The sequence below is a fragment of the Trematomus bernacchii genome, unplaced genomic scaffold, assembly GCF_902827165.1.
Source record: "Trematomus bernacchii unplaced genomic scaffold, fTreBer1.1, whole genome shotgun sequence".
Taxonomy (NCBI): Eukaryota; Metazoa; Chordata; class Actinopteri; order Perciformes; family Nototheniidae; genus Trematomus; species Trematomus bernacchii.
In genome coordinates this window covers 1,968,061-1,982,391 of record NW_022987648.1, presented here as the reverse complement: position 1 = coordinate 1,982,391, position 14,331 = coordinate 1,968,061, and the positions used below count along the sequence as shown (strand labels likewise).

Below are 14,331 nucleotides of genomic sequence, written 5' to 3'. Positions count from 1 at the left end.
TCTATTTAAAAGTACAAAGTAGGTCAAATAAGTCAGGTAGGCTTCAGGCCAACAAGAGGACATGCTTGTTAACATACCAAGTACAGTTGGGGTTTGTGGGGTGACGTCTATAACCACAGCCTCCACCGAGGACTGAAGTTGCTGTTGGATACTGGGAAGGTCATTGAAATCAGACACAGATAGAACAAAATTGGGACCGTGGGATATCTTTTCCAGTTCTCTGCTATCAGAGCTCCTGGTTCCAATCGCGAAGGTCAAGACACCCAGCTGTTTGAGATCAGAGGCTGGTGCATCAACACTGTCAAAAGACTTTCCGCCACTTAGCAATAACAGGATCTGTGGAACTCCTTCTAGGCGCCTGCTTCCAGCAGAGGCTGTAAAGACATTATCCCTCAAGTACTGGAGAGCTGCTCCAGTGTTGAGGGGTCTTCCACCTTTGTGTTTCAAACCTCTGACTGTGTCAAGGATTTCTCCTTTTGTCGTGTATGTGTTCAGATAGAAATTGACAGCTGGATCTCTGCTGTACTGCACCACTGAGACACGGTCTTTGTTGTCGTCCACACTGAGTTTCTCTACTACTCTTTGGACAAAGTCTTGCATGGCTGGGAATCCACTTCTTGTACTATCAGTTCCATCCAACAAGAACACAACATCTCTTCCTGGTTGTTGTCTCTCCACTAGGGAACATATAATTTGAGAGATGTTTAGGTTTGTTGTCAAGAGTCATATGATGAAAACGAACCAAAGTTTTAACAGCAATTCTGATGGCGCAACTGTTTTTTTCAAAGCTGAATTTAGTGATATACACTTGAATACAGTTCAAATTGCATCCTACCATGATTTTGGAATGTAAGTAAGTCACTTTCTTACCAGTTTCTGTTGGTGTTACCGGCGTAGCTCTCACTAGCACTGTGCTCATCACAGAGGAGAGCTGTTCTTGGACACTGGGGAGGTCAGTAAACTCAGACACTGATAGAGCGTAACTAGGGTCATATGATATCTTCCTCAGCTCTCCACTGTCAGAGTTCCTTGTTCCAATACCAAGCACAATGATGCCCTGCTGTTTGAGAGCAGAGGCTGGGGTGTCTACATTGTCAAAAGACCTTCCACCATTTAGCAGGATCAACATCTGTGGAACACCCTGCAGGCGCCTACTCCCGGAGGAGTTTGTAAAGACATATTCTCTGACGTATTGGAGGGCAGCCCCGGTGTTGAGGGGTCTGCCTCCTTTGTGTCTCAACCCTCTAACCGAATCAACAATATCCTCTTTTGTGCTGTATGTTTTCAAGTAGAAATGGACCTCTGCATCTTTGCTGTACTGTACTACAGAGACACGGTCTCTGTTCTCTCCCACATTGAGTTTCTCCACCACCCTCTCAACAAAATCACGCATGGCAGGGAAGCCATTCCTTGTGCTATCAGAGCCATCCAGAAGGAACACAATGTCCTTTTTGGCAGTGTCAACTGAGAAAAGACAGGAAGACAAAATATTAAAACCTTTGCAATAATATGTGCATGGAATAGTTCTCAAGATGTGGACTATCTTTTTGAAAGCACCTCGCAATGATTACTTTAATTTTAAATAGTGAAAAGAAAACCGGCACCCTCTCTATTTAAAAGTACAAAGTAGGTCAAATAAGTCAGGTAGGCTTCAGGCCAACAAGAGGACATGCTTGTTAACATACCAAGTACAGTTGGGGTTTGTGGGGTGACGTCTATAACCACAGCCTCCACTGAGGACTGAAGTTGCTGTTGGATACTGGGAAGGTCATTGAAATCAGACACAGATAGAACAAAATTGGGACCGTGGGATATCTTTTCCAGTTCTCTGCTATCAGAGCTCCTGGTTCCAATTGCGAAGGTCAAGACACCCAGCTGTTTGAGATCAGAGGCTGGTGCATCAACACTGTCAAAAGACTTTCCGCCACTTAGCAATAACAGGATCTGTGGAACTCCTTCTAGGCGCCTGCTTCCAGCAGAGGCTGTAAAGACATTATCCCTCAAGTACTGGAGAGCTGCTCCAGTGTTGAGGGGTCTTCCACCTTTGTGTTTCAAACCTCTGACTGTGTCAAGGATTTCTCCTTTTGTCGTGTATGTGTTCAGATAGAAATTGACAGCTGGATCGCTGCTGTACTGCACCACTGAGACACGGTCTTTGTTGTCGTCCACACTGAGTTTCTCTACTACTCTTTGGACAAAGTCTTGCATGGCTGGGAATCCACTTCTTGTACTATCAGTTCCATCCAACAAGAACACAACATCTCTTCCTGGTTGTTGTCTCTCCACTAGGGAACATATAATTTGAGAGATGTTTAGGTTTGTTGTCAAGAGTCATATGATGAAAACGAACCAAAGTTTTAACAGCAATTCTGATGGCGCAACTGTTTTTTTCAAAGCTGAATTTAGTGATATACACTTGAATACAGTTCAAATTGCATCCTACCATGATTTTGGAATGTAAGTAAGTCACTTTCTTACCAGTTTCTGTTGGTGTTACCGGCGTAGCTCTCACTAGCACTGTGCTCATCACAGAGGAGAGCTGTTCTTGGACACTGGGGAGGTCAGTAAACTCAGACACTGATAGAGCGTAACTAGGGTCATATGATATCTTCCTCAGCTCTCCACTGTCAGAGTTCCTTGTTCCAATACCAAGCACAATGATGCCCTGCTGTTTGAGAGCAGAGGCTGGGGTGTCTACATTGTCAAAAGACCTTCCACCATTTAGCAGGATCAACATCTGTGGAACACCCTGCAGGCGCCTACTCCCGGAGGAGTTTGTAAAGACATATTCTCTGACGTATTGGAGGGCAGCCCCGGTGTTGAGGGGTCTGCCTCCTTTGTGTCTCAACCCTCTAACCGAATCGACAATATCCTCTTTTGTGCTGTATGTTTTCAAGTAGAAATGGACCTCTGCATCTTTGCTGTACTGTACTACAGAGACACGGTCTCTGTTCTCTCCCACATTGAGTTTCTCCACCACCCTCTCAACAAAATCACGCATGGCAGGGAAGCCATTCCTTGTGCTATCAGAGCCATCCAGAAGGAACACAATGTCCTTTTTGGCAGTGTCAACTGAGAAAAGACAGGAAGACAAAATATTAAAACCTTTGCAATAATATGTGCATGGAATAGTTCTCAAGATGTGGACTATCTTTTTGAAAGCACCTAGCAATGATTACTTTAATTTTAAATAGTGAAAAGAAAACTGGCACCCTCTCTATTTAAAAGTACAATGTAGGTCAAATAAGTCAGGTAGGCTTCAGGCCAACAAGAGGACATGCTTGTTAAACATACCAAGTACAGTTGGGGTTTGTGGGGTGACGTCTATAACCACAGCCTCCACTGAGGACTGAAGTTGCTGTTGGATACTGGGAAGGTCATTGAAATCAGACACAGATAGAACAAAATTGGGACCGTGGGATATCTTTTCCAGTTCTCTGCTATCAGAGCTCCTGGTTCCAATCGCGAAGGTCAAGACACCCAGCTGTTTGAGATCAGAGGCTGGTGCATCAACACTGTCAAAAGACTTTCCGCCACTTAGCAATAACAGGATCTGTGGAACTCCTTCTAGGTGCCTGCTTCCATGCAGAGGCTGTAAAGACATTATCCCTCAAGTACTGGAGAGCTGCTCCAGTGTTGAGGGGTCTTCCACCTTTGTGTTTCAAACCTCTGACTGTGTCAAGGATTTCTCCTTTTGTCGTGTATGTGTTCAGATAGAAATTGACAGCTGGATCGCTGCTGTACTGCACCACTGAGACACGGTCTTTGTTGTCGTCCACACTGAGTTTCTCTACTACTCTTTGGACAAAGTCTTGCATGGCTGGGAATCCACTTCTTGTACTATCAGTTCCATCCAACAAGAACACAACATCTCTTCCTGGTTGTTGTCTCTCCACTAGGGAACATATAATTTGAGAGATGTTTAGGTTTGTTGTCAAGAGTCATATGATGAAAACGAACCAAAGTTTTAACAGCAATTCTGATGGCGCAACTGTTTTTTTCAAAGCTGAATTTAGTGATATACACTTGAATACAGTTCAAATTGCATCCTACCATGATTTTGGAATGTAAGTAAGTCACTTTCTTACCAGTTTCTGTTGGTGTTACCGGCGTAGCTCTCACTAGCACTGTGCTCATCACAGAGGAGAGCTGTTCTTGGACACTGGGGAGGTCAGTAAACTCAGACACTGATAGAGCGTAACTAGGGTCATATGATATCTTCCTCAGCTCTCCACTGTCAGAGTTCCTTGTTCCAATACCAAGCACAATGATGCCCTGCTGTTTGAGAGCAGAGGCTGGGGTGTCTACATTGTCAAAAGACCTTCCACCATTTAGCAGGATCAACATCTGTGGAACACCCTGCAGGCGCCTACTCCCGGAGGAGTTTGTAAAGACATATTCTCTGACGTATTGGAGGGCAGCCCCGGTGTTGAGGGGTCTGCCTCCTTTGTGTCTCAACCCTCTAACCGAATCGACAATATCCTCTTTTGTGCTGTATGTTTTCAAGTAGAAATGGACCTCTGCATCTTTGCTGTACTGTACTACAGAGACACGGTCTCTGTTCTCTCCCACATTGAGTTTCTCCACCACCCTCTCAACAAAATCACGCATGGCAGGGAAGCCATTCCTTGTGCTATCAGAGCCATCCAGAAGGAACACAATGTCCTTTTTGGCAGTGTCAACTGAGAAAAGACAGGAAGACAAAATATTAAAACCTTTGCAATAATATGTGCATGGAATAGTTCTCAAGATGTGGACTATCTTTTTGAAAGCACCTAGCAATGATTACTTTAATTTTAAATAGTGAAAAGAAAACTGGCACCCTCTCTATTTAAAAGTACAATGTAGGTCAAATAAGTCAGGTAGGCTTCAGGCCAACAAGAGGACATGCTTGTAAACATACCAAGTACAGTTGGGGTTTGTGGGGTGACGTCTATAACCACAGCCTCCACCGAGGACTGAAGTTGCTGTTGGATACTGGGAAGGTCATTGAAATCAGACACAGATAGAACAAAATTGGGACCGTGGGATATCTTTTCCAGTTCTCTGCTATCAGAGCTCCTGGTTCCAATCGCGAAGGTCAAGACACCCAGCTGTTTGAGATCAGAGGCTGGTGCATCAACACTGTCAAAAGACTTTCCGCCACTTAGCAATAACAGGATCTGTGGAACTCCTTCTAGGTGCCTGCTTCCTGCAGAGGCTGTAAAGACATTATCCCTCAAGTACTGGAGAGCTGCTCCAGTGTTGAGGGGTCTTCCACCTTTGTGTTTCAAACCTCTGACTGTGTCAAGGATTTCTCCTTTTGTCGTGTATGTGTTCAGATAGAAATTGACAGCTGGATCTCTGCTGTACTGCACCACTGAGACACGGTCTTTGTTGTCGTCCACACTGAGTTTCTCTACTACTCTTTGGACAAAGTCTTGCATGGCTGGGAATCCACTTCTTGTACTATCAGTTCCATCCAACAAGAACACAACATCTCTTCCTGGTTGTTGTCTCTCCACTAGGGAACATAGAATTTGAGAGATGTTTAGGTTTGTTGTCAAGAGTCATATGATGAAAACGAACCAAAGTTTTAACAGCAATTCTGATGGCGCAACTGTTTTTTTCAAAGCTGAATTTAGTGATATACACTTGAATACAGTTCAAATTGCATCCTACCATGATTTTGGAATGTAAGTAAGTCACTTTCTTACCAGTTTCTGTTGGTGTTACCGGCGTAGCTCTCACTAGCACTGTGCTCATCACAGAGGAGAGCTGTTCTTGGACACTGGGGAGGTCAGTAAACTCAGACACTGATAGAGCGTAACTAGGGTCATATGATATCTTCCTCAGCTCTCCACTGTCAGAGTTCCTTGTTCCAATACCAAGCACAATGATGCCCTGCTGTTTGAGAGCAGAGGCTGGGGTGTCTACATTGTCAAAAGACCTTCCACCATTTAGCAGGATCAACATCTGTGGAACACCCTGCAGGCGCCTACTCCCGGAGGAGTTTGTAAAGACATATTCTCTGACGTATTGGAGGGCAGCCCCGGTGTTGAGGGGTCTGCCTCCTTTGTGTCTCAACCCTCTAACCGAATCGACAATATCCTCTTTTGTGCTGTATGTTTTCAAGTAGAAATGGACCTCTGCATCTTTGCTGTACTGTACTACAGAGACACGGTCTCTGTTCTCTCCCACATTGAGTTTCTCCACCACCCTCTCAACAAAATCACGCATGGCAGGGAAGCCATTCCTTGTGCTATTAGAGCCATCTAGAAGGAACACAATGTCCTTTTTGGCAGTGTCAACTGAGAAAAGACAGGAAGACAAAATATTAAAACCTTTGCAATAATATGTGCATGGAATAGTTCTCAAGATGTGGACTATCTTTTTGAAAGCACCTCGCAATGATTACTTTAATTTTAAATAGTGAAAAGAAAACTGGCACCCTCTCTATTTAAAAGTACAATGTAGGTCAAATAAGTCAGGTAGGCTTCAGGCCAACAAGAGGACATGCTTGTTAACATACCAAGTACAGTTGGGGTTTGTGGGGTGACGTCTATAACCACAGCCTCCACTGAGGACTGAAGTTGCTGTTGGATACTGGGAAGGTCATTGAAATCAGACACAGATAGAACAAAATTGGGACCGTGGGATATCTTTTCCAGTTCTCTGCTATCAGAGCTCCTGGTTCCAATCGCGAAGGTCAAGACACCCAGCTGTTTGAGATCAGAGGCTGGTGCATCAACACTGTCAAAAGACTTTCCGCCACTTAGCAATAACAGGATCTGTGGAACTCCTTCTAGGCGCCTGCTTCCAGCAGAGGCTGTAAAGACATTATCCCTCAAGTACTGGAGAGCTGCTCCAGTGTTGAGGGGTCTTCCACCTTTGTGTTTCAAACCTCTGACTGTGTCAAGGATTTCTCCTTTTGTCGTGTATGTGTTCAGATAGAAATTGACAGCTGGATCTCTGCTGTACTGCACCACTGAGACACGGTCTTTGTTGTCGTCCACACTGAGTTTCTCTACTACTCTTTGGACAAAGTCTTGCATGGCTGGGAATCCACTTCTTGTACTATCAGTTCCATCCAACAAGAACACAACATCTCTTCCTGGTTGTTGTCTCTCCACTAGGGAACATAGAATTTGAGAGATGTTTAGGTTTGTTGTCAAGAGTCATATGATGAAAACGAACCAAAGTTTTAACAGCAATTCTGATGGCGCAACTGTTTTTTTCAAAGCTGAATTTAGTGATATACACTTGAATACAGTTCAAATTGCATCCTACCATGATTTTGGAATGTAAGTAAGTCACTTTCTTACCAGTTTCTGTTGGTGTTACCGGCGTAGCTCTCACTAGCACTGTGCTCATCACAGAGGAGAGCTGTTCTTGGACACTGGGGAGGTCAGTAAACTCAGACACTGATAGAGCGTAACTAGGGTCATATGATATCTTCCTCAGCTCTCCACTGTCAGAGTTCCTTGTTCCAATACCAAGCACAATGATGCCCTGCTGTTTGAGAGCAGAGGCTGGGGTGTCTACATTGTCAAAAGACCTTCCACCATTTAGCAGGATCAACATCTGTGGAACACCCTGCAGGCGCCTACTCCCGGAGGAGTTTGTAAAGACATATTCTCTGACGTATTGGAGGGCAGCCCCGGTGTTGAGGGGTCTGCCTCCTTTGTGTCTCAACCCTCTAACCGAATCAACAATATCCTCTTTTGTGCTGTATGTTTTCAAGTAGAAATGGACCTCTGCATCTTTGCTGTACTGTACTACAGAGACACGGTCTCTGTTCTCTCCCACATTGAGTTTCTCCACCACCCTCTCAACAAAATCACGCATGGCAGGGAAGCCATTCCTTGTGCTATCAGAGCCATCCAGAAGGAACACAATGTCCTTTTTGGCAGTGTCAACTGAGAAAAGACAGGAAGACAAAATATTAAAACCTTTGCAATAATATGTGCATGGAATAGTTCTGAAGATGTGGACTATCTTTTTGAAAGCACCTCGCAATGATTACTTTAATTTTAAATAGTGAAAAGAAAACTGGCACCCTCTCTATTTAAAAGTACAATGTAGGTCAAATAAGTCAGGTAGGCTTCAGGCCAACAAGAGGACATGCTTGTTAACATACCAAGTACAGTTGGGGTTTGTGGGGTGACGTCTATAACCACAGCCTCCACTGAGGACTGAAGTTGCTGTTGGATACTGGGAAGGTCATTGAAATCAGACACAGATAGAACAAAATTGGGACCGTGGGATATCTTTTCCAGTTCTCTGCTATCAGAGCTCCTGGTTCCAATCGCGAAGGTCAAGACACCCAGCTGTTTGAGATCAGAGGCTGGTGCATCAACACTGTCAAAAGACTTTCCGCCACTTAGCAATAACAGGATCTGTGGAACTCCTTCTAGGCGCCTGCTTCCAGCAGAGGCTGTAAAGACATTATCCCTCAAGTACTGGAGAGCTGCTCCAGTGTTGAGGGGTCTTCCACCTTTGTGTTTCAAACCTCTGACTGTGTCAAGGATTTCTCCTTTTGTCGTGTATGTGTTCAGATAGAAATTGACAGCTGGATCTCTGCTGTACTGCACCACTGAGACACGGTCTTTGTTGTCGTCCACACTGAGTTTCTCTACTACTCTTTGGACAAAGTCTTGCATGGCTGGGAATCCACTTCTTGTACTATCAGTTCCATCCAACAAGAACACAACATCTCTTCCTGGTTGTTGTCTCTCCACTAGGGAACATAGAATTTGAGAGATGTTTAGGTTTGTTGTCAAGAGTCATATGATGAAAACGAACCAAAGTTTTAACAGCAATTCTGATGGCGCAACTGTTTTTTTCAAAGCTGAATTTAGTGATATACACTTGAATACAGTTCAAATTGCATCCTACCATGATTTTGGAATGTAAGTAAGTCACTTTCTTACCAGTTTCTGTTGGTGTTACCGGCGTAGCTCTCACTAGCACTGTGCTCATCACAGAGGAGAGCTGTTCTTGGACACTGGGGAGGTCAGTAAACTCAGACACTGATAGAGCGTAACTAGGGTCATATGATATCTTCCTCAGCTCTCCACTGTCAGAGTTCCTTGTTCCAATACCAAGCACAATGATGCCCTGCTGTTTGAGAGCAGAGGCTGGGGTGTCTACATTGTCAAAAGACCTTCCACCATTTAGCAGGATCAACATCTGTGGAACACCCTGCAGGCGCCTACTCCCGGAGGAGTTTGTAAAGACATATTCTCTGACGTATTGGAGGGCAGCCCCGGTGTTGAGGGGTCTGCCTCCTTTGTGTCTCAACCCTCTAACCGAATCAACAATATCCTCTTTTGTGCTGTATGTTTTCAAGTAGAAATGGACCTCTGCATCTTTGCTGTACTGTACTACAGAGACACGGTCTCTGTTCTCTCCCACATTGAGTTTCTCCACCACCCTCTCAACAAAATCACGCATGGCAGGGAAGCCATTCCTTGTGCTATCAGAGCCATCCAGAAGGAACACAATGTCCTTTTTGGCAGTGTCAACTGAGAAAAGACAGGAAGACAAAATATTAAAACCTTTGCAATAATATGTGCATGGAATAGTTCTGAAGATGTGGACTATCTTTTTGAAAGCACCTCGCAATGATTACTTTAATTTTAAATAGTGAAAAGAAAACTGGCACCCTCTCTATTTAAAAGTACAATGTAGGTCAAATAAGTCAGGTAGGCTTCAGGCCAACAAGAGGACATGCTTGTTAACATACCAAGTACAGTTGGGGTTTGTGGGGTGACGTCTATAACCACAGCCTCCACCGAGGACTGAAGTTGCTGTTGGATACTGGGAAGGTCATTGAAATCAGACACAGATAGAACAAAATTGGGACCGTGGGATATCTTTTCCAGTTCTCTGCTATCAGAGCTCCTGGTTCCAATCGCGAAGGTCAAGACACCCAGCTGTTTGAGATCAGAGGCTGGTGCATCAACACTGTCAAAAGACTTTCCGCCACTTAGCAATAACAGGATCTGTGGAACTCCTTCTAGGCGCCTGCTTCCAGCAGAGGCTGTAAAGACATTATCCCTCAAGTACTGGAGAGCTGCTCCAGTGTTGAGGGGTCTTCCACCTTTGTGTTTCAAACCTCTGACTGTGTCAAGGATTTCTCCTTTTGTCGTGTATGTGTTCAGATAGAAATTGACAGCTGGATCTCTGCTGTACTGCACCACTGAGACACGGTCTTTGTTGTTGTCCACACTGAGTTTCTCTACTACTCTTTGGACAAAGTCTCGCATGGCTGGGAATCCACTTCTTGTACTATCAGTTCCATCCAACAAGAACACAACATCTCTTCCTGGTTGTTGTCTCTCCACTAGGGAACATAGAATTTGAGAGATGTTTAGGTTTGTTGTCAAGAGTCATATGATGAAAGCTAACCTCAATTTTTACAGCCTTTCTTGATTTAAATTGTTCTTCAATAAAGGGTATCAATGCAATTATTCTTACCAATGACTTCAGTTTTTGGAACTTCACTTCTCAATTTTTCTTCCATAATTGTACCAACAACTTGCTCTTGTATATTTGTAAGTTCAGCTTCATCAGAAACAGAAAAAGTGTAACTTGAAGCATGAGATAGTTTCTCCATTTCTTTAGGGTCAGCGTATTTTGTTCCAATGGTTAATATTGTGACATTGCTTTCTTTTAGAGAAGCAGAAGGCAAATCCACACTGTCATTTGATGGCCCACCACTTAAAACAACAAGAGTTTGTGGCACATGTGCAGTGTATCTGCTACCTGAGGCAGTTGTGAATACATTTTCTTTGACATATGTGAGAGCTGCACCCATTTTCAGAGGTCTTCCACCTTTGTGTGAGAGCCTTCTGACAGCTGTCAGGACAGCTTCCTTCTTCATAAAGGAATTTAAAAAGAAATTGGGTCGTGCCACATTGCTGAATTGAATAACAGCAACTCTGTGTTCATTTGGTCCGATGTTTAACCTTTCTATTACTTTGTACAGGAAATCTTGAATTGCTGAAAATCCATTCCTGGTGTTATCAGATCCATCCAAAAGAAAAACTATGTCTCTTCCATTTTCAATATGTTTGTCTGTTAACAAAAGTAGAGTTGAATTATGTTAATCACAATCATTATATATGTATCACCAACGGAAGATTTGTTTGAATACATTTTCAAATAATCTAAATTCTTACCTGCTTTAGTTTCATCCTCAGCCCCCATTTGAGTGAGATGACTCATTAAACTTTGTTGAATACGAGGGAGATTTACAAAGTCAGGGACTGAGTAGGCATAATTTGGGTCAGAGGAAATTACTTGCATCTCAGCGGAATTTGTCATTCTTGATCCAATTGAAAATGTGACAACCCCTTCAGCCTTCAGCTTACTTGCAGGGCCTCGTGGAGAATCTCTAGACCTTCCACTAGCCAATATGACGAGTATCTGCTTGGTACCTTCCTGATGCTGACCTCCAGCATTTGAAATAAAGACGTTATCCTTCACAAACTGCAATGCTGCTCCAATATACTGAGGTCTTCCACCTTTTGGTTTTAAACTTGCAACATGCTTAAGAACATCTTCTTTTGTTTTGTAGGTATTTAAATTGAAATTGAGTTCAGCATTGTTGCTATACTGCACAACAGCTACTTTATCTTTTCCTTGGTTCAGGTCTAAGCCGTCAACAATCTTTGCAACAAATTCACGTAAAGCAGGGAATCGACTCCTGACATCATCAGATCCATCAATGAGAAAGACAATATTTCTCCTTATACTGGTGCTTGAACCTAGAAAAGTCCAGAGTCATATAAGTCGGTTAACAAAAGAAATCTGAAAACTGTGGATGAAAGTAAAATACATGCAGTATACAGGGTTTGAATTGTTGTACATTATAAAGATAGTGTTCCATGTATCTATTAATTAAAGATAAAGTAAAGTCAAATCAATGTCACTCACCTACACCAGGGCTGTCAGTGTCTTTATGAGATGCAATGTCTGACAGCAACTGTTCTCTCACAAGAGGAAAGTCAGAAATGCCCTTGATTAAATACTTCGCTTTAGGGCTGTGTGCTATTTGCTCCATCTCCAGTCCTTCTGCATCAATCATGCCAACACTGAAAATTACAATTCCAGTCTTTCTCATTCTTTCCACTGGACCTAAGACATCATCTTCTGACTTTCTCCCACTTAAGAGAATCAGTATCTGTGGAACTCCCTGCTGGGCTCTGCTCCCAGATGAAGCACTGAACACATTGTTCTTCACGTAATCAAGGGCCAGACCAGTATTCACACTGAACCCTCCTTTTAGTTTGACATTGCTCAAATGACCGATGACATCGTCTTTAAGTGAGTGCGTGTTCAAGAAAAACTCAGAAGTGGGCTCTGTGCTGTACTGAATCAGAGCCACTTGCACCTTGCTTGGCCCAATTTCTGTTTGCTTAACAAACTCTCTGACAAAATCAAAAATGTGTCTTTCACTTGCTCGCATTTCATCTGATCCATCAAGAAGAAAAACAACATCGGCACTCAGCAGCTTTAATTCTGAAATTGTGGAAGTGTCTGAAATCGATAAAAACAAACATTTTACAAAACCAACATCTTTACCTTAGACGGAAAATTTTTTAGTATACCCATGGTATACAATCATACAACTTGTATGTCCATCTAGCACAGTGGTTCCCAACCTGGGGGGCTATTGCAGGGGGGGCGCGTGGAGCTTGGGAAGAAGTTGTAAACAAACATTGTTTGCTTGTAAAATCAATAACATTGACACATTTTTAATACAACCGGCAGTTAAAAGAAAAGTTGACGAGCCCACGACGAGCCTTTCAGCTATAATGCCCAAATCAACAAAGTATGATGAGGCATACATATCCCTTGACATCTAACGTGTTCGGTGCGGAGATATCTCTCTCTCTCTCTCTCTCTTTCCAACATAGCGTTCAAAAGTGACAATGAGAGATGTGGTCAATGCTCGTTTGCCATAAGTATTTTCGCGGAAACACGAGCAATCTGTCCAGCTGGCCAAAAGGCATCATATTCATACGGAGAAATGCACCGTTTTCAACTTCCTTAACTCTGAGTTCTGTTGCCCCAATTACGTGTAAGGAGGGAGAAGTACTCAGATCAAGTACTTAAGTAAAAGTAGTATACTGCAGGGTAGCTTGTGAATTTACTCCAGGTGTAACTAAAGTCTGATTTAAGACTTGATTATATTTCACATCATTCATCCAGATCTGTAAAGTAACTAGAGGTATTAAATACATGCAGTAAAAGTACATAATTTATCTCTGGACTGTAGTGGAGCAGAATTACAAAGAAGCAAAAGTGGAAATACTTAAGTACCTCAATATAAGTACAGTACTTGAGTAAATCTACTTACTACCACCACTGCAGGTATTTTATGTGTGCTAGCAGCCCATCACCCACACTATACATAACATTAATCAATGTGAATTCTGTTTCTAATTTGTTTGGTTTTTCCCATGAAAAATAACCTATAAAAATACTGTTAAAGAACCGGATCGATAAAACGTATTTGTAATTGTTTCAATCAGGCCTCATTATTTCACAGTGGCACAGGATCATCTGCCAATACAAGCACTTTTGTTCATGTTCAATCCATAATAAAATATAAAATTAGAGTTGGATCTTTTTGTCTTGTTATTATTAGCAGAGAAAATGTAATGTTTGTACAACTATATACAAATAATTCTACCAATCTCTGTGTGAACCGGATTAGGGGGGGCTCGGAAATATTTCCAATTACACAAGATGGGCCTGACTGAAAAAGGTGGGGAACCACTGATCTAGCAGATCTTCATGTACAAATTATGACTATTGCTCTAAATCTTACCAATTGCAGTTGGCATTTCTGTTGTTTCTTGAACACCCCTCAATGTGGCTTCTACAGATGGAGGTATGCTTTGCAGATTGTTAAAGTTTGTGACATGAAAATAATGTGCTGGAGTGAAAGAGATGGTTTGCATTTCCAATGTATCAGCATTCTTTGTTCCAATAGTAAAAGTATTTATGCCATTTTCTTTGAGTGATTGTGCTGGTCCTCTGACATCATCCCCTGACCTCCCACCACTAAAAACATACAAATATTGAGGGATTGATTCTGCACTTCTGCCTCCAACTGAGTCAGCAAAGACATTGTCTTTGACAAACTCAAGTGCTTTGCCAATGTTAAGAGGTCTGCCCAACTTATGTCTTATTGTTCTTATGGAATTGAGCACATCGTTCTTGGTTGAATAGGAATTCAGGTAGAAATTGGCTGTGGCATCACGGCTGAATTGAACAATAGCCACTTGGTCTCTGTTCTCATCAAGATTTAAACTTTCAACCATTTTTTCAACAAAG

The 14,331-nt window shown here is 42.7% G+C and overlaps 1 protein-coding gene across 1 annotated transcript in view; it reads right to left on the bottom strand.

The window, feature by feature from the left end:
• col6a3 (collagen, type VI, alpha 3) overlaps positions 1 to 14,331 on the bottom strand; it is a 70,701-nt gene that overhangs the window by 35,109 nt on the left and 21,261 nt on the right. The window contains 14 exon segments of the mRNA XM_034134551.1: positions 78 to 677; positions 871 to 1,464; positions 1,686 to 2,285; positions 2,479 to 3,072; positions 3,295 to 3,592; positions 3,675 to 3,895; positions 4,089 to 4,682; positions 4,904 to 5,503; positions 5,697 to 6,290; positions 6,512 to 7,111; positions 7,305 to 7,898; positions 8,120 to 8,719; positions 8,913 to 9,506; positions 9,728 to 10,364. Coding sequence (XP_033990442.1) covers positions 78 to 677; positions 871 to 1,464; positions 1,686 to 2,285; positions 2,479 to 3,072; positions 3,295 to 3,592; positions 3,675 to 3,895; positions 4,089 to 4,682; positions 4,904 to 5,503; positions 5,697 to 6,290; positions 6,512 to 7,111; positions 7,305 to 7,898; positions 8,120 to 8,719; positions 8,913 to 9,506; positions 9,728 to 10,364 — 7,720 coding nt within the window.